The following is a 25,070-nucleotide window of genomic DNA, read 5'->3' on the forward strand; positions in this document are numbered from 1 at the left end:
TTTTTTATTGTTTTCACAAAGAGCCTTACCAGAAGCAAATCCCTCCCAGTGAGTACGTGTCAGCTGCTCCATACAGCTTAGGACCTTGCTCCACACGTCATCAAACACATAAGCAAGGACATCCTCTTTCATGCAGTAAAATGGAGCAATGGGTGGATACCCTAATTTCTGTTTCTCTGTAGCTGCTTCTGATTTCTTTCCATGGAACTCCTCTTCCCTGTAACAGAAACAAGAGGGAAAGACTTCATGGTTCTTCTTCACTGAGTGTTCACCACTGTCTTTTGTGCTGCTTAGGAATGTGATCTGTGCTTCTCCCCCTAAATCTGCCCCCCCCCCCCGACATATGTAGCACAGATATTAAGCTCTCTTGTGAGCTAAGGAAGTTTTCAACAGAGGAGACTCTGCATTTTCCTTCTTACCCCCATTCCACCCCCCTATTCTGGCAAAAAATAGAACAAGAAAAAGAAGGGTGAGAATTATTGTACTTTTTTTTTTTAGCTTTAAACAGATGGCACTGTCAGTTGAGCAACAAGCAAGCTATGACTTGAACACAAATCACCTTTTTGTTGTAACTGGATGACATTTAGATTATATTAATGTGTCACACTGGACGGTGTAACTGAGATTATGCTGCAGTTATCTGAGGCATGATTCATAGGGAAACAGTCCATATAGATTATTATATTGTATACTTTTACTAACCTAAATAAACGTTTGGTAATTGTAAAGGAAAAAGAGGGAAGCCCAATACAATAGGAAGCTACTCGGGCTCTTCTGGAATCTGTATCTATAATTCAGAAACTCCCAGTTAGGCAAGGCTATCTCTTCTCTGGCAGTGAATATCAATAGCACAAACAGATTTCTGGGGGAAGAAAATTTGGCTGATAGATGTGCTTATCTGTGACTGTATAAACTAAGACAAAGCAGATTGTGGAACTGACTTGGGTGAAGAAAAGCATCTTCCCGCCTTAACAGTGAAAGTTACTCCTAGGGTAACAAAGTACTCAAGAATGAAATAGGAAACTAGGCTGGAAAGAAGGATGCTAAGATTTAAGAAGGACAGCCAGACTCTCCTTGCTTCTCCTTTCCAAAGGAAGAGCTAGCCTGGCATTAAGTGGTGGAGGAGGCTATGTGCCAGTTGCTCAAGTCGTGTCCGACTGAGACCCCGTGGACTATCACTTGCCAGGCTCCTCTGTCCATGGGATTCTCCAGGCAAGAATACTGGAGTGGGTTGCCATTTCCTTCTCCAGGGGATCTTCTTGACTGAGGGATGAAACCCAGGTTTCCTGCATTGTAGGCAGATTCTTTACCGTCTAAGCCACCAGGGAAGCTGATTAGTATTAACTGTATTTCAATTTGTATTTCTTTTAAGAGGAGATAACATAGCCATATGATGAAAATTCAAATTGTTTAGAAGGAAATGTATACATGTAGTGAAAAATAAGTTTCCTATATCTCTACCCCAGTCCTCATTCCCAGAAGCAAACATACATAAGTCCAGAGAAAGTTCCATTAACACTGTACTGCACCTTGCTCATCCAGTTATCAGTGTATCCTGGCCCATGATCCCTATCAACATACATAAATCTGCCTCTTTAAAAAGTAACTGCAGAGTACTCCATTGGATATACCATAATATATGTAGCCAGGCAGCTGTTAATCAACTAACTTTTTGCTTTTATAATCAATACCACAATATATTTCTAGAGATATTCCTTATGTATTAGGTTATAACCTAATAAACTAACAAAAATGTAAGTAAAAAATGTATTTAATACACCTAACCTGTTGAACATTATAGCTTAGCCTAGCCGCCTTAAATGTGCTCAGAAGACAAATTAGCATACAGCTGGGCAAAATTATCTAACACAAAGCCTATTTTATAATAAAGTGTTAAATATCTCATGTAATTTATTTCATACTCTACTGAAAGTGAAAAGCAATGGTTTATGTGTATAAAATGGCTGTAAATGTACTGGTTGTTTACCCTCGTGACAGTATGGCTGACTGGGAGCTGCAGCTTGCTGCCACTGTGCAGCATCCCGAGAAAGTGTCATACTGCATATTGCTAGTCCAGGAAAAGACAGAAATTCAACAGACAGTTGCTGTTGAGTGTGTATCACTTCTATACCATTGTAAATCAAGAATTCATTAAGTCAATTCATCTTAAGTTGGGGACTGTATGTATGTAGTTCTTTAGCTACATAGGTATCTTATTTGCAGGGTAGATTCCTATCAATAGATTATTGAGTCAAAGGGTATATGCATTTCAGTTCAAAGAGGCGGTATAATTCTCCAGTAGTGAAAGAACATGCCTATTTTATGATTCAAGGAATAATCAAATTTCTTTATCCTTTGTCTTTTGATAGTCTGTCAGGTAAAAGAGTACTCATGATAGTTTTGATTTGCATCTTTGAATGATACTGAGTTTCATTTCATATATTTAAGATTCATTTTCTTATAATGTGAACTCTGCCATGTTCTTTGTTTTGTCCTTAATTTTTTCCTTGTTAAGGAATAGTAATAATAATAATTTCCATGTTAAGGAAATTAAGCCTCTGTGCATGTATTAACTGCAAATATTTTTGCCCATTTGTCTTCTGACTTTATGAATTTTTTATGCAGAAATTTTAAATAGTTATTTTTAAATGACTTGTAGATTTTGAGCTGTAGTTAGAAAGGCCTTCCCTATTCCCAAACTATTAAAAATCTTTCATATCTTATTTTCTTCCAAACTTACATGATTTCATTCATCACATCTCAGTATCTCAGTGGTATCTCTAAAGAGAGATGCCTTCCTAAAAATCTTCCCTGTATTACTTGAAAATTCATTTGGGTTTGAGTCATGAACATCACATTTTAGAGTAGTTAAATCAGCTTTATTTAAAGCTAAAATGAAGGGGAAAGACCTTTGAGGAAAAAGGAGGAGAAAATACAGATAATTTGACTCAGGCCAGATGAAATGAAAGGCAAGGGGGAAATCTCTGGAAATCCAAAAGAGCATACATATGATTCTTGGAACAATTAGCTAGCTCATTGGTGCTATGTATAGAAATCTGAGATATGTTTACCTGAGCCTAGGACTGTATATATTGAACATAAAAGTAAGCATGGCTCAATAGGAAATAAGGGAAGAAAAGTTCAGAATCATGTGACACTAACTAGACCTAACCACAGCCTCATAGCCTGAAATTCTCACTTCCAGATGTGCTACTGTGACCATCATTCTGAACTTCTAAAGGCTTAGAGGAATAGTTTAAGAGGTTAATATTTCAGGGATGTGGCATGAAACAGTAAGAGAGCCTGGATTTAGAATAAGATGAATAAAGTTTCCATGAATTACTGGTGATAATTTACAAAGAAGAAAAATTTTAAAAATTAATTCATTTAAAACTGTTTAATCTCAGGAAGAGGCAAATGACATGTGCAGGAAAAAACATAAAATGAAGACTGGTATGTGGAAGCAATTTATATCAATTAAGTATATGAATGCTGGACAACTGAGAAGTAATAGAACATAAATAACATAAATTTAATTATAGATAATATTGGTGATATACTTTAGAAAAATAGATACTAATACAAAACAGGGGAGTAAAAACGTTTAAAAGATATAATACTCACATATCTGTGTGGTCAAATGCTAGGTATTCCTCTATTATTCCCTCAGAAAATATTATACAGTCTTCTTCTCTTTCCATAGAACACAAGCAAGGAGATTTGGCAACGGAAGATGCTTTAGGACCATATGAAGATGAAAAATGTAACTTCTTTCCCCTAATGCCAAATCTGGGAGAGGGGAAAAATAGTAATTATGTACAACATAATACAGTCAGTTCTCACAGACACTCATTCATACAAATTTCAGCTCAAAGTCCCTTCCCCTGGTAGCACCTTCCTGGGCTACTCTAAACCTTAATACCTATTATTTCTCAGAACAGGAATAAATATGACCCACAGACCCACTCTGCTTAGGTGTATTATGCACCTAATACTGAAGCAGTTGAATACTACTTGCTATGTTTTCAGATGCAATGGCTATGGCTATAAAATAAGCTATTTTTTAAAAAAATCTAAGAATATTTACATTCATGTTCAACTCTTTGAAGTACCTCATGAGATTATAGGTTTATTTCAATAACTTCATTGTTGTTGAAAATGCATGTACATTATTGTGCAACAGATCTCTTGAACTTATATTGCAAAACTGAAACTCTGGTATCCATTAAACACTAACTGCCCCTTCCCCTTCCTTTCCTCCTTTGGGCAACTATGCTACTTTCTGTTTCTATGATTAGACTACTTTAGATACTAAATATGGGTGGAATCATATTGTATTTGTCCTTTTGTGACTAGCTTATTTCACTTATTAAATAATAACTTCAAGGCTCATCAATCCATATTATAGCATGTAACAGGATTTCCTTCTATAATATTCCATTGTATGTATATTCATTTTCTTTATCCATTCATCTGTGATGAATATCTGGGTTGTTTCCACCTCTTGGCTATTGTGATTAATGATGCAATGAATATTGGTGTGCAGATATCTCTTTGAGATCCTCCTTTGAATTTTTTTTGGATATACACCTGAGTGGGATTGCTGGTTCATATAGTAATTCTATTTTTAGTGTTTTAAGAAGCCTCCATACTGTTTTCCAAGAGACAACAGGAGACTTCCCTGTAGCTCAAATGGTAAAGAATCTGCTTGCGAGGCTGGAAACCAGGGTTCAATCGCTGGGTTGGGAAGTTCCTTGGGAGGAGGGAATGGCAATCCACTCCAGTATTCTTGCCTGGAGAATTCCATGGACAGAGGAGCCTGGCGGGCTACAGTCCGTGGGGTCGCAGAGTCAGGCACGACCGAGCGCCTAACACAGTCCATACTGTTCTCCTTAGTGGCTATACTGTATACTCCATTCCCCCCAACAGTTCACAAAGGTTCCAATTTTTTGTCTACATTTTTGCCAAAAGTTGTTGCCTTCCGTTCTCTAGATAGTGGCCATCCTGATGATGGGTGGTGGTGGTGGTAGTGGTGGTTTAGTCACTAAGTTGTGTTGGACTCTTGCGACCCCATGGATTGTAGCTGTCTGGCTCCTCTGTCCATGAGATTTTCCAGGGAAGAATACTGGAGTGGGTTGCCATTTCCTTCTCCAGAAGATCTTCCTGACCCAGAGATCAAACCAGCATCTGCTGCATTGCAGGTAGACTCTTTATTGCTGAGCCACCAGGGACACCCAAAGAGACTGTTACATGTTGATTAAACTTTTTCTCAGGCCACAAAACTAGACTACATTTCCCAGGACCCCCATACAGTTAAACGATGGGTTCAGTTCAGTTCAGTCATTCAGTCATGTCTGACTCTTTGTGATCCCATTAACTGCAGCACACCAGTCTTCCCTGTCCATCAACAACTCCCAGAGCTTGCTCAAATTCATATCTAACAAGTTGGTTGACGCCATTCAACCATCTCATCCTCTGTTGTCCTCTTGTCTTCCCACCTTCAATCTTTCCCAGCATCAGGGTCTTTTCCAACGAGTCAGTTCTTTGCATCAGGTGGCCAAAGTATTGGGGCTTCAGCTTCAGCATCAGTCCTTTCAATGAATATTCAGGACTGATTTTCTTTAGGAATGACTAGTTTGATCTCTTTGCTGTCCAAGAGACTCTCAAGAGTCTTCTCCAACACCATAGTTCAAAAGCATCAATTCTTGGCACTCAGGTTTCTTTATGGTCCAACATTCACACCCATACATGACTACTGGAAAAATCATAGCTTTGACTATATGGACCTTTGTTGTTAAAGTAATGTCTCTGCTTTTTAGTATGCTGTCAAGGTTTGTCATAGCTTTTCTTCCAAGGAGTAAGCTTCTTTTAATTTCATGGCTGCAGTTACCATCTGCAGTAATTTTGGAGTCCAAGAAGATAAAGTCTGTCACTGTTTCCATTGTTTCCCCATTCATTTGCCATGAAGTGATGGGACTGGATGCCATGATCTTAGTTTTCTAAATGTTGAGTTTTAAGGCAGCTTTTTTACTCTCTTCTTTCACTTTCATCAAGAGGCTCTTTAGTTCCTCTTCATGTTCTGCCATGAGGGTGGTGTCATCTGCATATCTGAGGTTATTGATATTTCTCCCAGCAATCTTGATTCCAGCTTGTGGGTCATCCAGCCCAGCATTTCGCATGATGTACCCTGCATAGAAGTTAAATAAGCAGGGTGACAATATACAGCCTTGATGTACTCCTTTCCCAATTTGGAGCCAGTCTGTTGTTCCATGTCCTGTCCTAACTGTTGCTTCTTGACCTACATACAGATTTCTCAGGAGGCAGGTAATGTGGTCTCGGTATTCCCATCTCTTTAAGAATTTCCCACAGTTTATTGTGATCTACACAATCAAAGGCTTTAGTGTAGTCAATTAAATAGAAGTAGATGTTTTCTTGGCATTCTCTTGCTTTTTGTATGATCCAATGAACGTTGGTAATTTGATCTCTGGTTCCTCTGCCTTTTCTAAATCCTTCTTGAACATCTGGAAGTTCTCGGTTCATGTGCTGTTGAAGCCTGGCTTGGAGAATCTTGAGCATTACTTTACTAGCGTGTGAGGTGACTGCAGTTGTGCTGTAGTTTGAACATTCTTTGGCTTTGCCTTTCTTTGGGATTGGAATGAAAACTGACCTTTTCCATTTTCCAGTCCTGTGGCCAAGTTTTCACCAAATTTGCTGGCATATTGAGTGCAGCACTTACACAGTATCATCTTTTAAAAAAAAAAAAATTTATTCATTTATTTTGGCTGTGCTGGGTCTTCACCGCTGTATGTGGGCTTGCTCTAGTTGCAGCTACTCTCTAGTTGCGGTTTGTAGGCTTCTCGTAATGGTGGCTTCTCTTGTTGTGGAGCACAGATTCTAAGGTGCATGGTCTTCAGTAGTTGCTCACATGGGCTCAGTAGTTGTGGCACACAGGCCTAGTTGCCCCGTGGCATGTGGGATCTTCCCAGATATGGGACTGAACCAGTGTCCACTGCAATGCAAGATGGATTCCTAGCCACTGGACCACCAGGGAGCCCCTCATAGCATCATCATTTCAGATTTGAAATAGCTCAGCTGGAATGGGTATGAGGTGGTTATTTCATTGTGGTTTTGATTTGCATTCCTCTTATGATTAGTGATGTTAAGCATCTTTTCATTTACTTGTTGGTCATGGGTTTATCTTCTTTGAGAATTGTCTATTCTCTTGTCCTTTTTCTATTTTTATTTTTTTTTATTAGTTGGAGGCTAATTACTTCACAACATTTCAGTGGGTTTTGTCATACATTGATATGAATCAGCCATAGATTTACACGTATTCCCCATCCCGATCCCCCCTCCCACCTCCCTCTCCACCTGATTCCTCTGTGTCTTCCCAGTGCACCAGGCCCAAGCACTTGTCTCATGCATCCAACCTGGGCTGGTGATCTGTTTCACCATAGATAGTATACATGCTGTTCTTTTGAAATATCCCACCCTCACATTCTCCCACAGAGTTCAAAAGTCTGTTCTGTATTTCTGTGTCTCTTTTTCTGTTTTGCATATAGGGTTATCGTTACCATCTTTCTAAATTCCATATATATGTGTTAGTATGCTGTAATGTTCTTTATCTTTCTGGCTTACTTCACTCTGTATAAGGGGCTCCAGTTTCATCCATCTCATTAGGACTGATTCAAATGAATTCTTTTTAATGGCTGAGTAATATTCCATGGTGTATATGTACCACAGCTTCCTTATCCATTCATCTGCTGATGGGCATCTAGGTTGCTTCCATGTCCTGGCTATTATAAACCTTTTTCTATTTTTAAATTGGGTTCTTTTTGTTGTTGTTGGATTGTAGAAGTTCCTCATGTGTTCTAGATATTAACCCCTTATCAGATATGTGACTTGGAAATATTCTCTCCCATTCCACAGGTTGCCTTTTCACTCTAATGATTTTTTCCTTTGGGTACACGGAAATTTCTGAGTTTGATATAGTCCCATTTGTCTATTTTTGCTTTTGTTTTTAGATTTTGATGTTCTATCCAATAAATCATTGCCAAATCCAATATCCTGAAGCTTTTCCCCTGTGTTTTATTCTAGGAGTTTTAATAGTTTTAGGTCTTACATTTAGGTCTTTGAAGTCCATTTTGAGTTAAGTTCTGTGTATCGTGTAAGATCAGAGTCCCACTTCATTCTTTTGCATTGTTTTCCCAGCACCATTTGTTGGGGGGATTGTCCTTTCTCCACTCTGTAATCTTGGCACCCTTGTTGAAAATTATTTAGTCATATACACAAAGGTTTATTTTCTAGTTATCCTTTTAATGATTTTTTAAGGGTTATAATTCTGCATACAGTCATACACTTTGGCAACTTATTAGATATTATAGTTAATTTTTGTTGTAGTATGTATTTAAGGGTAGATAGCCCCTTAAACTAACTTGCAGCAGAAGACTACAAAGTTTTTTTCACTAAAAAAAATTGTATTTATTTATTTTGTGCTATACAGTAGGTCTTTGTTGGTTATCCATTTTAAATATAGCAGTGTGTACATGTCCATGCCAAACTCCTTAACTATCCCTTCCTCCCATCCTTACCCATCCCGGACCCGGCAACCATAAGTTTGCTCTCTAAGTCTGTGAGTCTCTTTCTGTTTTGTAATTAAGTTCATTTGTATCATTTCTTTTTAGATTCTACATATAAGGAACGTCATACGGTATTTCATTCTACATATAAGGAACGTCATACGGTATTTCTCCTTCTCTGTCTTATTTCACTCAGTATGAATCTTTAGGTCCATCCATGCTGCTGCAAATGGCATTATTTCATTATTTTTAATGGCTGAGTAATATTCCACTGTATATGCTGCTGCTGCTAAGTTGCTACAGTCGTGTCCGACTCTGTGCAACCCCATAGATGGCAGCCAACCAGGCTCCTCTGTCCCTAGGATTCTCCAGGCAAGAACACTGGAGTGGGTTGCCATTTCCTTCTCCAATGCATGCAGGCATGCTAAGTTGCTTCAGTTGTGTCCGACTCTGTGCGACCCCATGAACAGCAGCCCACCAGGTTCCTCTGTCCACAGGATTCTCTAGGCAAGAATATTGGAGTGGGTTGCCATTTCCTTCTCCACCACTGTATATATGGACCACATCTTTATCCATTCCTCTGTCGATGTCTTTTTTTCAAATGGCAATGTTCTCAAACTCATCTGTTCAGGATCCTTTTCTGGCCTGTGTTTTCTCCTTGTGCTACCACCATTTTCTATTGTTATAAAGTTCTTGGAATTCCATTTTGATCTATACAATAATATTTGTTTTGATTGATAACACTGTTTTGCAGCCATAATATAAGTTCATTTTCATGGAGTTTGTTGTCAAATAAATATGATATTTAGTTTAAAAAAAATTTGATTCTAACTATATTCTAGGCATTGTTTTAGGTGTTAGAGATACAAAGAGAAAGCGACTGTATTTTTGTGTTGTTTTTATACCAATTTCCTCTGGCCCAAGAACTCAAGAATGGAAGCTGAACCAAATATCTTATTTAGTACATTTGAGATGTGAAAAAAATCCAATGTGGAAGGATTAATGAACAAGAGAGTGACAGAAGATAAAGACAGAGATGTAGACTGGGGCCAGCTTAGGATATAATTTTAAATTTATCATAAATTCAGTGAGAAGCTACTGAAGATTTTTAAGTGAAGGACAGACAGGATTAACCATGAACTTTAAAAGGAAAATCTGATGTAATGTGGAGGGGCAAGAATGGGTATAATTTGAAATGTTTATTTTTGTAGAAAATCTTATTAGCTGATAAACCTCATATTTTATGGAAAACTAATTTGTTAAACTAAAAAATACCAAAGTTGTATTTCTGAGATTTTTTTCACATCACTTATTTTAAAAAGTGGCAAAATTGCAGCATCACCACCAACTTACATATCCTCAACTACCCAAATTTTGTTCTCAAATACTAGTAGTCTCTCAAAAAAGTTAAGCGTTTCCTTGACTTTCAGCTGATTCCATGTCTTAAAGGAGAAAAAATATTTTTCCAGGATAGGCCTGGACTAAAAGGACAAAAATGAACCAGCTTGACACGGCCAAGTTGTAACAATTTGAGCATCAATAATAATTATGGTTAATTAAAAAAAAATTATGGTTAATTAAAATATATAAATATTTTGCAGTACAATGAGTTCCTTAATGGTACTCAAGAGAAAAAAATATCAACTATGGACAAACTGGTAGTGATATGAAAGTAAATATGGATTATATTTAACTTGTTATTATTTTCTTTAAGTAGTGATACCCTAATATAGCTGAATAACTTGCTTCATTTAACTATATGTCTGTATAAAGTACAGATAGGTATTTATTTCATCTGTATAGTAAAGAAAAGTAATTATTGAACACTGTAAGTCAAATAATCCAGAACCAAAAATAAGAAGGACCAAGCAGCAATGGTGGTAGCAAGTAAAATGGACAGAAAAGATGTCTGCAGTGTGTTGCAGAATCATGATTTAGCCAAATGTCCTAGAGAAGGAGTTAACTGCTCAGACTTGTTCCTTATTTCTTTGAAATCTCTAAAAGGAAATGCTGTTTACAGTTAAAAAATATAAGGTATATATAAAGTTTAAACTAATAAGTCAGGTAAATATATCTTAATCGCAGGACCTAAGTTATCTAATTTTGGTCTGTGAGAATTAAAGAATACATCTTTTCTGTGGGAGACAAATTAGTCTGTAAAAATCTGAAACTTATATAAAAGGAGTAAATTTTAAAAGGCTTATTGATGTAATATATGAGGCTTAAATTTAGAAAGAAATGTCAGCCTGGTGACCAGAACCTTGAGTTTAAATCACTCTGAAAAAAGGAAACAAATCCCACTCTCTGACCAAAAATCAGTTAGTTGATAACCCAGATCCCATAACCTTAACTGACCTAAGACAGTAATGTTTTACTTTGTGGTCTGATGAAATTACTACAAGCCTTAAAAGGCATCAAAAGCAAGCATCACTACAACTCTTAACCAGTATCAGTATAAATAAAATTACAGTCTTAGGAAATAGTAAAGGAATAATTTTAAAATGAATTAAAACCATGACATTTTACCACAGAATTAAGGGTAAGCATAGGTTTTTATTTTTTTATTTTTTCATTTATTTTTATTAGTTGGAGGCTAATTACATTACAATATTATAGCGGGTTTTGTCATACATTGACATGAATCAGCCTAAGCATAGGTTTTTAAAGTAATCCTATCTGGGTTTATTGTGCTACTTAAAAGAGTTTGAGGTATTCAAAGAATTAGCCATTTTAGCTAATGACTAATTACCCATTTTAATAATATCAGTTTAACTTCCATAATAATTAGTATTACATGTTTAAGAAAACCACTTTTTCAAAGTTTTTTTCAAAAAAATTTTAAATTCTATTTCTTAGATCCCTGAATTTCTTTAAACCACTCTATCGACACATTTATTCCAAGAAGAAAGTGCTTGTATTTATAGATAGACATAGATATAAGTAACTATGGATATGAGTAACTCTTAAAATTCTACAGAATATCTTTTTTTTTTTAAACTAAAACGTAAGTAAAAAAATTCTAGTATGCATAAAGACTATGATCTGTCTTACAGAATTTGCTGTGCTTTACTAAATACCAATAAATAAGTATTTTAATCCTTTAGTATAAGTGGCAGAATAAAATACTTGCATATTAGAATACATAAGTACTTACATATTAGAATACTTACATAGTAGAATCTCTTTCTTGAGACAGTGTTGCCTCATGTGAAGCTGAAACAGCAGAAGGCGATCTAGGGTACAGTCCATAACCTTCACTTGGAGTGATTATCTGCCGACCCAGAATCCTTCAAAGTGAAGAACATAAAGAGACGGTCAAGCACCTTCATCCGGCATACATACAAAATATAGGTATTTTTGGAACAAAATGTGATGGCTCTACAGAGAAATCTAGTACATACTTAGTCCCTTACTGATTTAGAATGATTCTTGAGAGAAATGTGAATCCAGAGCCTTTTTGAAGGCATCTCTCTTTCCTATACAATGGAGACAGAATGGATAAAGCTTTTCCACCCCACTGAAAAAGAATCCAAGGAAACTGGGCAAACATTTTAATTTATCCTCCACCCTCCATAAGAATCTTCATTAAATTTGCTAAAATGGGTGAAAGCCAGGCCAAATTAGTAAAAACTGAATTGTATTCTTAAGAACATGAAGCTTTATAAATTTTAAGTATGTGTAGTAGTGTGGTTTCTAAGGAAAGCTTCCTAATAGCCTATGTCTGCTTTCAAGTATACGTGCATAAGAATTTACTTATAGACAGTAGTGTGATCAAATACATTTTCCAATGCTTTTGTTCAAAAGAAGGTCTCTTTTGGACAGATACAGATCACAGCTACTGGTATAGAAACTGTTTTACTTGATTAGGACTAGTTATGAAAACTCTGAGAAACTTCCATCAACATGAGTTTTCTATCATCTGAGGCTTTATGCCATATCACCTTAATGATACAAATCCATGCCCATAAAGATTTCAGAATACAAGCTTTCTTGGAAATCTGCTTTTCAAATTTTAGTATTAGCCATGAATATACAGGGATTCCAATACCTGAGATGAGGAAAGCTACGTGTCCACTGTTGGCACTCCTCTTGTAGACCTTTAGTATGTACACTCAACTTCTGCTCATACAAGAGCTCGTCAATGGCTGTGAACATTGCCTGGACTTTTTCAGTGGCATTTTGATCAAGTTCCTAAAAGAAATTATCACCCCAAAATATTTAGGTGCGCTTCAATCTCTGTTAAGAATCATAATCATAAAGGTTGAAAGCAATCAGATTTTGTTTCGTTTTCAATATTTAGTCCATTTGTGTGAAAGAAAAGTTAAGTTAGTCAGTTCTTGAATCTTAGAATATTCAGATGGCCTCCCTATTCCTATTTAAAGAGAATTTGTAGAAATAGCAATGTTTCTAAGCAACATTTTCTTATCATATAATCCAGAAATGAATAAAGAAAAATAAAAATTACCGTTAATTCTACCACTCAAAGACAATGATTGTTAATTTTATTACAGTTGCTTGGTTCCAGTACTTTTTTAGAGCTTAAGGTAGACAGTCAATCCTAAAAATATATTATTTTGTAGTTTACGGTTTTCACCTCACAATTTAGGTTAGATCTTTACCCTATAATCTATCCTTTTGCAGCAGCCAAAGGGATGGGTATAAAATATGAATCTGATCATGTTATCTGATTCTCTGCCTACTCGCTACTTCATCTTTTTTAGGTGCTCTTTTATGCTCTGGTGGAAGAAAAGTTAACACCTTCTTTTAAAAGTATAAGATAAGAAATATGTATTTTAACTCTTAACAGTGAAAGTCAGGGTCCATCCAAAAAAAAAAAAGGAAGTGGCAACCCACTCCAGTTTTCTTACCTAGAAAATTCCAAGGACAGAGGAGCCTGGTGAGCTACAGTCCATGGGGCCAAAAAGAGTCAGACATGACTGAGTGACTGAGCACACAGATAGATTTAAGGTTTAACTTTAAAGACTCAACACAAATATATATATATATATATATATATATAATATATATAATATATATATTATATATATTCATTTATTTGGCTGCACCAGTTCTTAGTTGCTGCACACAGGTACTTTGATCTTTGTTGCAGCATGCAGGATCTTTAGTTGTGGCATGTGAAATCTAGTTTCCTGACCATGGATCGAACCTAGGCCCCCTATAGTGGGAGCTCAGGTTTTAACCACTGGACCACCACCAGGGAAATCCCTGTGTTTTATCTTATGTACACACGCTGGGTTGCAATATCAATTACATGTCTTAGTGTGGGTTGCAGTTTAGAAAGTTTGAAGGTTACTTTCTAGTCTAAACCTTCCTTCCTTCAACTTACAAGATTACTGAAAGGAACAGAAAGGGATGTAGGGGTTTGAGACATCTTTCGCCACTTTGATAAATGACATTCCAATTATGTAAAACAAAAAAATTTTTAAAAAGGACTTTGATATGTTTCAACTTCCCTGTAAGCATCTTCTGTGTAATTTTTATCTTTGATATTCTTTAACTTCCCTCTCAGCATCTTATATTGAATTTTAGTATTAGTGTTGTTTTTAATACATAAAATGTTATTGTTATTTGTTTTAGTAACTACTTTACCAGTAAAGCTTGACAGTTATTTTACTCTGTTGCTTCTTGTATCCCATTTCTTTCTCCTGGCTTTATTTCCCTTTTGCTTCAGTCTGTCCTTTAATCATTCTTTTAGTTGAGTATATATGAATGGGAAACTCTTACTCTATAGATATTTAAAATGTCTTTATTTTGCCTCTCTACACACACGCACACTGAATGACAGTATATCATATGTATATGTAATAATTTTATTATTTATCATATATATGATGGAGATGCATCACTCCTTTTTTCCTTAGCACTTTAAAGATACAGGATCATTATCATCTGACATTGTTAATTGTAAGCAACCTATTTTTAAGTCTGAGTTTTATTCCATTATATGTAGTCCCTCTTGTCTAGTAACTTTTTTTTTTTCTAGTAACTTTTATAATTTATTAAAATCTTTGATTTTAGTCTAGAAATTTGTCCGTTATATCTAAGTTATCTAAATTCTTGACATGAAGTTGCTTATTATATTTCCTTAGTCCTTTTACTTTCCATAAGGTCAGTAGTTATGTCTTTTCTTCATTTCTAATCTTGCTAATTTATGTCTTATTTTTTCTTGATCAAACTGAAGACTTGTCAATTTTGTTGATTCTTTTCAAAGAACTTTACTGAGTTTCTCTATTGTTTTCCTGTTTTCTATTTCATTAATTTCTACTCTCACCTGTATTATTTCCTTCCTTCTGCTTGCATTGGATTTCATTTGCTCTTCTTTTTTAGTTTCTTAAGGTGGAAGCTTATGTTATTGATCAAATATGCTCCTTTTTTTCTATAGGCATTTTTCTTCTATGGAGGTATAACTGACATACAACATTATATTAGTTTCTGGTGTGTATAACGTAATTCAATATTTGTATATAAAGCAAATCAGTCTCCACAGTGAGTCACCATACGTTGTTACAGAATTTTTTTCCTTGCAATGACAATTAAGATCTTTTCTCTTAGCAACTCTCAACTGCCTAATAAGAGTATTTTAACTATAGTCACCATGCTGTACATTACATCCTCATGACATTTTATAACTGGAAGTTTGTACCTTTTAATATTCTTCATCCATTTCACCCACGCCCAATCCCACCTCTGTCATCACAAATCTGTTCCGTATCTGTAAGCCTGATTTTCTTTTTACATAGGTATTTAAAGCTGTACATTTCCCTCTAAGCACCACTTTAGCTATATCTTATAAATTTTGATATTGTTTTTCCCTTTCATTCAAGATATTTTCTGACGTCCCTGTAGATTGTTATTTAACTAATCAGTTGTTTAGAAGAGGACCATTTTTGAGTTTGGTGGGGATTGTGACCAGAAGATTTGGAAAATTAAATATTGCTGAAGATTCAACTTCCACTTTTAACCGTTCCAGAAATAGAGAAAGTATCGAAAAAGAAGATGTGTAATCATTCTGTGTAAAAGTTCACATGTATATCTGTGTACATGTATTAACCACATCCAGCTTTTCCTTGAAGTCGTTTTGTCATATTTTTGTACTAAAACATTCTTCTAAGATTGCATGTTGCATGTGATTTTTTTTTTTGGTCAAATTTGATTTACCTAGTTATCAAATATTCCATTAACAATTTGTAAGGGAAATTTATTTTGATAATCTGTAAAGTGAGGATATATGCCTTTTGATTACTTTGGACATGGAATTCAGGACATTGTACTTAACCTCTAAAAGGCAATAACTTGTTGCTTAACATTCAAATATTTAAATTTGGTGAAAATGCCATTCTGTTTAAAGCATTGTGTAAAGAAAGTTGTTCTGTTATTTTTTGAAAATGAAATTTAAATTTGGGAGGGGTGGGTTGTCTTTTGTTGCTAGTAAACAAGTACTATTTTATCAGTATTGGTGTTCTTCATGTGTAACTGTTAACTGGTTATTTGCAAGTTTTTTAATAATTGTTAATGATGTATAAACTGTCAGTGATCCTTAGATTGTTCTTAACTTTCTGGAATTTAAACAGTAGTTGAAAAGAAAACAAGATGTGCTAATGCTGAATGGAGTTGACAAGTATATGTGTCTGTAGGTCTTAATGCCAAGAGTGTGAGTGGGAATCTGAAATTAGTTTTTGTTTAAAGTCTGTAGTTAACCTTTCTGTTCCCTACTCCCTTCATAAAGCAGATTTTGGCAACAGTGACAGTTGACAAGTGGAACCTAAGTAGAGGCAGTCAGAGCAATATCCCTGCTGCTTCTCCTGTGTTTTTTGTCTCTAGCCTGGGTTTCATATGTGGTAGAAAAATGTGGGTTAACTTAAGAATGATTGTATTTTAAATGATCGGTTGTTGAAATTGGACCCAAGTTAAATTTTGTAAGAAGGATGCCATTTTAGTAATATGGAATAAATTAACATGTAACCTCAATGTGCCACCCAATACATTTTGAGAACATTCTTTTAAAATGCATTGTGTGAAGTTGAACAAAACTTGCATGTCCCTTCTTTAAGAAATATAAAGAACTTAATTAAGGATCCCTGAATAGAAAAGGTAAGAATTTCACAGTTCTGGAGTTCAGTAAAAGGTAAATAATTTCCAGAATGAGAGAATACTACTAAGAATGATGTAGTGCTTACAAAATGGAAATCGAACTGTCCATTAGTTTGAGTTCTTAAACCTTTTGAATTGGAAACCTAAAAATTGTTTTGGTGTTTAATGACAAACACTGCTTTAAACTATGCTTTAAATGTCCCATAATGTTAGCATGGCTTACAGTACTCTACAAAATGGTGTGCTATAGGTTAAAAGGGAAAAAAGGAATGTTTACATGTACCAGATCATATAATTTTATTTTTAAAGCTTTTAAAAATTTTATTTTTATAGCATTGTTCAGAGTGAAACAACGATAAGCCTGTCAGATGATTCTTAAACATGCTAAACCATAAGTCAAGTAACTAAAAGAATTGTTAGGTTAAAAGATAATTCTTCTTAGATGCTGAATTTGTGATGTTCAGAATTTAGTTGAGCTGTTAATCAGTGAGAGAACGTTTTATGTGGGCACTGGCGGTGGGGCTGTGGTTGTGTAGGGTTTAGTAAGATTTAGTAGGAATTGCATCTGATGCTGGGTAAAATGCATGGCAAATTTTGTATGCTTATGTCTAAAGATTTCTTAGGCATGGACAACATACTCTTCAAGTAACACTAAAGACAAGACATGCAAATAACAAAGGTTAACATTCAGCCATTTTGAGATATCAGTAAGGGAACAAGTTGATTATAGCTAATGATTGCCTCACATATAATTAACCTGGGGAAAACCGCTCTGGCCATTTTTTCTCAGTGTTTTAACCTTGAAATTCCTTAAAGTTTCAAATTTGATAGCCTTAAGACTATTTTCAGAAAAAATTAATAATATTCTTTTGCATGTTATTCATATCTAATTCTCCAGTTTGTGTGTAAAAAAAGCAAAGTACTTACGGTTTTACAAGTTATTCTTTGTCAAAGCTGCTTGCAAAGTAGTGGTGATTTTACTAAAAACTTCTGAGATCTTCATTTTACAGGCAAACCTATCTAAGCAGAGCAAACCAGATTTGGGGGTTTTCCCTATATTTTGAAGAGCCCTACAAATGATTGAGCCCTACAGAATGATTCATGATAAAAAGCAACCTACAACTGCCTGGAGAAAAATTTGGTGTCACATTATAGATCTTGCTGTGCGTTTAATGAAGTACTGTTCTGAATTGATAACCTTGGGGTAGTTTGTCTAGCGTCAGAATTCGGAGCCTCTGCGCTGAGCAGTAAAGGTAAGGAGGGCTCACTGTGCAAGGTCAGTTTTTGTTGTCCCACTGGAAATCCTGCCATGCCTACTTGAACACAGCACATTCCTCTTTGCCTTGGAGGTTGTTGAGCTTTCATTGTGCTTAAAGCCTGGATACAGTTTTCTGTTTTGTTAAGTTAAATTCAGGATGTAATATTCTTACTGAGTTTTAAAGGGTAATGAAGTTGGGCATATCCTGTAAATTTTAAGGCCATAGAAAAATCCATGAAGGCTTACTTGTCTTCTAATTTAGTGTATACAGCATTCAGAGATGCTTATGTATTTGCAACTAAGTCATGCTCTTGGAATTGTTTTGATGCTTTTAATGTAAATAAATTTATGCATTTTAAAACTACTTGTTAAATTGACCAGAATGAGAATTTTGAAATAAAAATTTTAAGGTTTTTCTTGGTTGTAAAAAAAAAAAAAAAAAAAAAAGAAGAGGACCATTTTAATTGTCAAATACTTGGGGATACCTAATTTATGTCATTGTTCATTTCTAACTTAATTCCAGCATGGTTGAACATACCCAGTATAATTTCAATCCTTTTAGATTTATGAGACTTGTTTTTTATGTGAAGATTATATTTTCTCTTGTCATTGGGTAGACTCAGTTAGGACAGGTGGTTAATAGTATTGTTCAAGTCTTCAATATCCTTCCTGATTTTGTTTAGTTGTTATATGAAATATTAAGAGTGGAGTACTGAAGTCTCCAGCTACAACTTTTTGTTTCTTCTCTTTTAAATTCTGTAATTTTGCTTCATATACCTTAAGGCTTCATTGTTAGGTGTATATACATTTATAACTATTTTATTTTCCTAAAGAATTGGCCTTTTTATCATTATGGAAATGTCCTTTTTTCTCATGGTATTTTCTGTCTTAAAGTTTACTTTGTGTTCAAATTCAAGCAGTCTTATGGCTCTTAATTTCTGTGCCATCTCGCAATTCCCCTGCATTTGTGTGCGAACTCATATCAACCAGGGATGTGTGCACAGTTGGGCCTCTCTCTTCTCTCCTGATGGATGTGTGGACTTATTAGGGCCTCCTATGCCTTATTTCCCAGACCTGCTTGATACATTTCTGGATAGTCTGCCAATCCATTTTTTGCCCCAGTTAGTATTGAAACTTCAGACTATCTGAGCCACTGTTTTTCCTTCTCCATATGCCACTGAGTGTGCTACTGTTGTTAAAAATGCTATTGGATATAAAGCCCATCCAAGTTCCATTCCAAATCTACTGAGACCTCTCTGGTAGTGAAACTGCTAGTTTCCAGGGGCTTCCTTGCTAGTACAGCAGGAAAAGAATCCGCCTGCAATGCAGGAGAGACCCCCATTTGCTCCCTGAGTAGGGAAGACCCCCCTGGAGAAGGGATGGGCTCCCCACTCCTTACTCTTGGGCTTCCCTGGCGGCTCAGCTGGTAAAGAATCCGCCTGCAATGCGGGAAACTTGGGTTCGATCCCTGAGTCGGGACGATCCCCTGGAGGAGGGCATGGCAACCCACTCCAGTATTCTTGCCTGGAGAATTCCAGGGACAGAGGAGCCTGGCCAGCTGCAGTCCACGGGGTCACAAGAGGTTGGACATGACTGAGTAACTGAGCACGGCACCCTTTTAAGTTGCAGATTTTTAGTGTTCCTAACTCAAAGTTTTATTGATTTTGGTGAATAACTGCTTCTCCATTTTCTGTGTACCTTAGTTAATTTTCAGAATCGGGAAATGGTTGCTTTTGACCATTACATCCAGTTTGTTGTTGCTTTTAGGGATACTCACTCTGTCATACTATTTACAAGTCCCACCTCAGAATTTTCTCATATTGCCTTTGTCAGGTTTTGACATCAGTAGTACACTGATCTATAAAGTGTTTGTGTGACTGTTATTTCTTCCACAAATGTATGTTCTTCCATCTGAGCCTGGAGCTTTCTCTGTTGAGAATAGATGGATTCAGTTTAAGAGTTTTACAGCTGTTCAAATTTTTAAGGACTTTGTCCATTTCTTCTAAGTTACAGAATTTATTGGCATAAAATTGTTTATATTATTATGTTAATAGTCTTTTATTTAATGTCTGTAGAATTTGTAGTGACATCTCCTTTTTCATTCCCGATATTTATAATTTGCATTTTCTTGCTTTTCCTTGACTAATACCACTAGAGGGCTTATTATTAATCTTTTCAAAGGGTAAAACTCTTGAACTTGTTTCATTTTCTCTTTTATTTACCTATTTTCTATTTCATTGATTTTGCTTTTAATTATTTCTTTCATTCTACTTTGGGTTTAATTTACTCTTCTTTCCTAGCATCTTAAGGTAGAAACTTAGGTGATTCATTTTAAAGCCTTCTTCTTTTCTTAAATAAGTATTTAAAGCTATAGATGCCTTTATAAGGACTGCTTTAGCTGCTTCCATAAATTTGGATGTTTTGTGGTTTTATTATCATGTTGTTGCAGAATATTCTCTAATTTTCCTTGAAATTTAATATTTAGAGCAGTGTTGTTTAATTTCCAAATATTTGGGAACTGTTACAGGTATTTTATTGTTATTGATGTCTATTAAATCTGTTGTAATCAGAGAGCATATGCTGTACAATTTAATCTTTTGAACAATATTGAGATATTTTATGGTCCATCATACATACAGTCTGTCCTTGTGAGCATTCCATATGCTCTTGAGAAGGATATGTACTCTGTATTTGTTGGGTATACGATCAGATCTTTTATTTATTTATTTCTGATTTTCTAATTGTTTTATTAATAACTAAAATCTCTAACAATTATGGTTTCACCTAGTCTTCTCTTTAATTTTATCAGTTTTTCTTCATACATTTTGAGACTCTATTAGATGTTTATTTATTTAGAATTGTTATATCTTCCTGGTATACTGTGTTATGGACTGAACGGTGTCCTCTCAAATTCATATGTTGAAGCCCTCATCTGTAATGTGATGCTATTTCGAGTTAATGCCTTTAAGGTGGAAATTAAGGTAAAATGAGGTCCCAAGGATGGAGCCCTAATCTGATAGAACTAGTGTTCTTATAAGAAGAGGAAGAGAACCAGAGATCTCTCTACCTATGCTCGTGCCCAGGAGAAAGTTATAGAGGATACAGTAAGCCAGCAAGAGTAGCCTCATCAGAAATCAGCCCTGATGGCATCTTGAGTTTGGATTTCTAGCCTCCAGAACTGTGAGAAAATAAGTATCTGTTGTTTAAGCAACACAGTCTGTGGTATTCAGTATGGCAGCTTCAGCTAAGGCAAACTGCCCTAAGTGTTACTACATTTTGTTTTAAACAGATTTGTGTTTGTTTGTTTGTTTTTGGTCAAACAGTATTTAGAGTCTTAGTTTGTGCTCCCTGCAGTGGAAGCATGGAGTCTTAACCACCAGACCCTCCAGGGAGGTCCCCAAACTGCCTTTTTATCACTAAAAAATATTCTTCTTTCCCAGTGATCAACTATGTGTCTTTAGGTTTATGTTGTCTCATATTAATACAACCTTGTCAGCTTATTCTGTGTATAACTTTCTCTGTCCTTTTAATTTTAACCTATTTGTGTCTTTATATTTAGAGTTAATCTCTTCCATATAGTATATGGGCTTCCCAGGTGGCACTAATGGTAAAGAACCTGCCTGCCAACACAGGAGACATAAGAGATGCAAGTTTGATTCCTGGGTCAGGAAGAACTCCTGGAGGAGGGCATGGCAACACACTCCAGTATTTTTGCCTAGAGAATCACATGGACAGAGGAGCCTGGCAGGCTACAATCCACAGGGTTGCAAAGAGCTGGACATGATTAAGTGACTTAGCAGTTGAGTCTTTTTTTTTTAATCCATTCTGCATTTTATCCATTTTTTACCCATTCTATTTACATTTGTTTTAATTGTTGATATGGTTGGATTGAAATCTACCATCTTGCTATTACTTTTCCATTTGTCCCGTTTTGGGAGGTGGGTCCTTATTCTTTTCCTTTCCTGTCTTTTTCTAGGTTAATCAAATGTTTGTTACTATTCCATTTTATTTTTCCCATTGGCATCTTAGCTTATTCTTAAAAATTTTTAATGTTTGCTCTAGGGCTAATAATGTGCATTCTTAACCTATCAAGGTCTAGTCAGTCAACATTTTACCACTTCATACCTCCCTCTTCATATACTTTCCACTTCTCTCTCTTGATACCTGACACAAATGTAATAACTTTATAATGCTACACTTCTGTTTATATTCACCCATCCTTTGAGTTGTATTTGTCTCATCTTTTACTTCTATAAATATAAACTCCATCTTGCACTTTTTTGCTTTATTCAGCTAGTTATCCCTTAGAGAAATCACCAAATAATATAGACTTTTGTATTTACCCACTTATTTATCTTCTGGTGTTCTTTATTGCCTTGTGTCCTAAAGTTTCTAACTGCTTCATCTGCCCAGAATTCTGATCTCTGTTACTCAGCAAAATGGGACCACTATGCTTTGTTTGGACTCTGTCTTACAACTTCACAGTCAGAAAATTATTCCTAGGCAGGGAGCCAGTGTAAATAGGGGCCTACCTTATGAGTTTCTTTTCTCTCAGGGATTATAGGTATATGCTGCCTGTTAACCAATGCCTCAAGAGACAGTCAGCATGGAGTTTCAAAGCCAGAACAGAATAAGGAAAGCATCAACCTGGGAAGGCAGCCTGGTATAAGCCACTGAAACCCAAGCACAGTAAGAAGGGCATCTGTGTAGGAAGATGGCCTCTTGTATGGTAGGAGCCTAAAAGAGATAAAGAGAACATCTAAGCAGTTTTTCTGACCCTAAGCAGTGTGAGAAGGGTATTCTAATTACTTTGGCAGTGTACCAAATTACTCCAGGACTAAATGGCTCAAAATAGCAATAATCATGTATTATCTCTCCAGGTTTCTATGTGTTTGGAATTTACATAGCTCACAGCAGGAATGGCTTGTCTCTTTTTCGAAGGTGAGATACCAGCTGAAAAGCTCAAAGGCTTGGAGCTGAAAGTATCTGAGTGCTTATTCACTCAAATGTCTAGCAGTTGATACTGGCTTTCAGCTGGGGCTTCAGTTTCTCACTACCTGGGCTTTTCCATGTAGTTTAAATGTTCTCAAAATACAGTGGCTGAATTTCAAGGTTAAGCATACAGAGAGAGAGAAAAAAAGAGCCAGATAGAAGCTGTGTTTTGCTTTCTAACCTAAAAAATCATGCAGCATCACTTTCACTGCATTCTGCGGGTTGAGGCAGTTAAACAGTCGATTCCAGGATCAAGGGGAAAAAACACAGAGTCTATCTCTCAATGGAGGAGTATTAGTATCTTGTAAGAAGAGCATGTTAGATGGGATATATATTAGCATGGCTTTTGAAAATGTAATCTGTCACAGTGGGTGTTTGCATGGGAAGTAGTCTGTTGCAGAGTGATGGAGCACAAGTGAGATGAGGAGGATGTCCATGTGGAAGAGCAGTCAGCTTACAATGTCAGAAGCACATTTAAGAGAGGGAAGTTACCATACAGGGAGCAGGCAGCCCCACACAGGGTGACAGTCCAGTGTGAGGAGGGTGGCTCTGTGGAAGCGAGGACACCACTGGGTGTCTGACTGAGCAGGATGAGGAGATCATTCAGTGGGTGGGAGGGTGCAAGGGGCAGGGACCCAGCACAGGGTGCTGAAACGTATGTGGAGTGAGGAGGGCGTTTGCAGAGGTTAGGAGGCAGTGAGTTAGTGGGGAACTGGTTATGTTTAGGGGGATTAATCAGATAAGTAAAACATATTAATTATAAGGGGAACCATGGTCTAACAGAGAAAGAAGTTACAAATTTGCAAAAGGAAAAAACTAGAATGAAATGGGTCATTTCACAGTGGAATAGGAAGAATACTTCTATTCCCTAGTTCTGTCCACTGGGAGGGTTTAGGAATCTGTGACACCTAAAAAGCAGTAAGCACACTTAGCACCCAAATCTTGTTTCTAAACATGGCACTAAAAGGAATTAGGGCTCACTGGAGAAGTGGCTGGATCCATGGCTGGGGCAAAGAAAATACAAAATAAGCCTGGATACCTTGTGCCAGGCAGTAAGGAAATACTCAAAGAATGATGGGAACATGTCAAAATGGCACAGAAACCAGCTTGAAGGGAACTCTTACTGGTCAAATCTGGGACAACTGGAACTTCAAAATAAATAATGATAACTATGTACTATAACTAACTGAACAAAATAGGAATCCTTGCGTGTACACTGATGTAAACCATAAACTGAAAGTTAGAGGAGGAATAGGATAGTTCAGTTCAGTTCAGTCGCTCAGCCGTGTCCGACTATTTGTGACCCCATGAACGGCAGCATGCCAGGCATCCCTGTCCATCACCAACTCCTAGAGTCCACCCAAACCCATGTCCATCGAGTCAGTGACGCCATCCAGCCATCCCATCCTCTGTTGTTCCCTTCTCCTCCTGCCCCCAATCTTTCCCAGCATCAGGGTCTTTTCCAGTGAGTCAACTCTTCACATGAGGTGGCCAAAGTATTGGAGCTTCAGCTTCAACATCAGTCCTTCCAATGAACACCCAGGACTGATCTCCTTTAGGATGGACTGGTTGGATCTTCTTGCAGTCCAAGAGACTCTCAAGAGTCTTCTCCAACACCACAGTTCAAAAGCACATTCTTTTGGCGCTTCAGCTTTTCTTCACAGTCCAATTCCACATCATACATGACCACTGGAAAAACCATAGCCTTGACTAGACGGAACCTTTGTTGGACAAAGTTATGTCTCTGCTTTTTTAAATATGTTATCCAGGGTTGTCCTAACTTTCCTTCCAAGGAGTAAGCGTTCTTTTAATTTCATGGCTGTAATCACCATCTGCGGTGATTTTTGGAGACCCCCCAAAATAAAGCGGTCTGACACTGTTTCCCACTGTTTCCCATCTATTGCCACGGAAGTGATGGGACCGGGATGCCATGATCTTAGAGTTTCTGAATGTTGCAGCTTTTAAGCCAACTTTTTCCACTTCTCCTCCTTCCCTTCATTCAAGAGGTCTTTTGCTCCTCTTCACTTTCTGGCATAAGGGTGTGTCATCTGCATATCTGAGGTTATTGATATTTCTCCTGAATCTTGATTCCAGCTTGTGTTTCATCTAGTCCAGCATTTCTCATGATG

At 36.5% G+C, this 25,070-nt stretch overlaps 1 protein-coding gene across 3 annotated transcripts in view; it reads right to left on the reverse strand.

The window, feature by feature from the left end:
• Nucleotides 1-25,070, reverse strand: part of FAM149B1 (family with sequence similarity 149 member B1) — a 56,414-nt gene that overhangs the window by 19,509 nt on the left and 11,835 nt on the right. For all 3 annotated transcript variants that reach the window (XM_043476607.1, XM_043476609.1, XM_043476608.1), the window contains exons 4-7: nt 12,628-12,770; nt 11,750-11,866; nt 3,625-3,789; nt 30-217 (exon numbers count right to left, since the gene is read on the reverse strand). In XM_043476607.1, coding sequence (XP_043332542.1) covers nt 30-217; nt 3,625-3,789; nt 11,750-11,866; nt 12,628-12,770 — 613 coding nt within the window. The remainder of the gene's footprint in view (nt 1-29; nt 218-3,624; nt 3,790-11,749; nt 11,867-12,627; nt 12,771-25,070) is intronic.

This window comes from Cervus canadensis, chromosome 8, assembly GCF_019320065.1.
Source record: "Cervus canadensis isolate Bull #8, Minnesota chromosome 8, ASM1932006v1, whole genome shotgun sequence".
Classification (NCBI taxonomy): domain Eukaryota; kingdom Metazoa; phylum Chordata; class Mammalia; order Artiodactyla; family Cervidae; genus Cervus; species Cervus canadensis.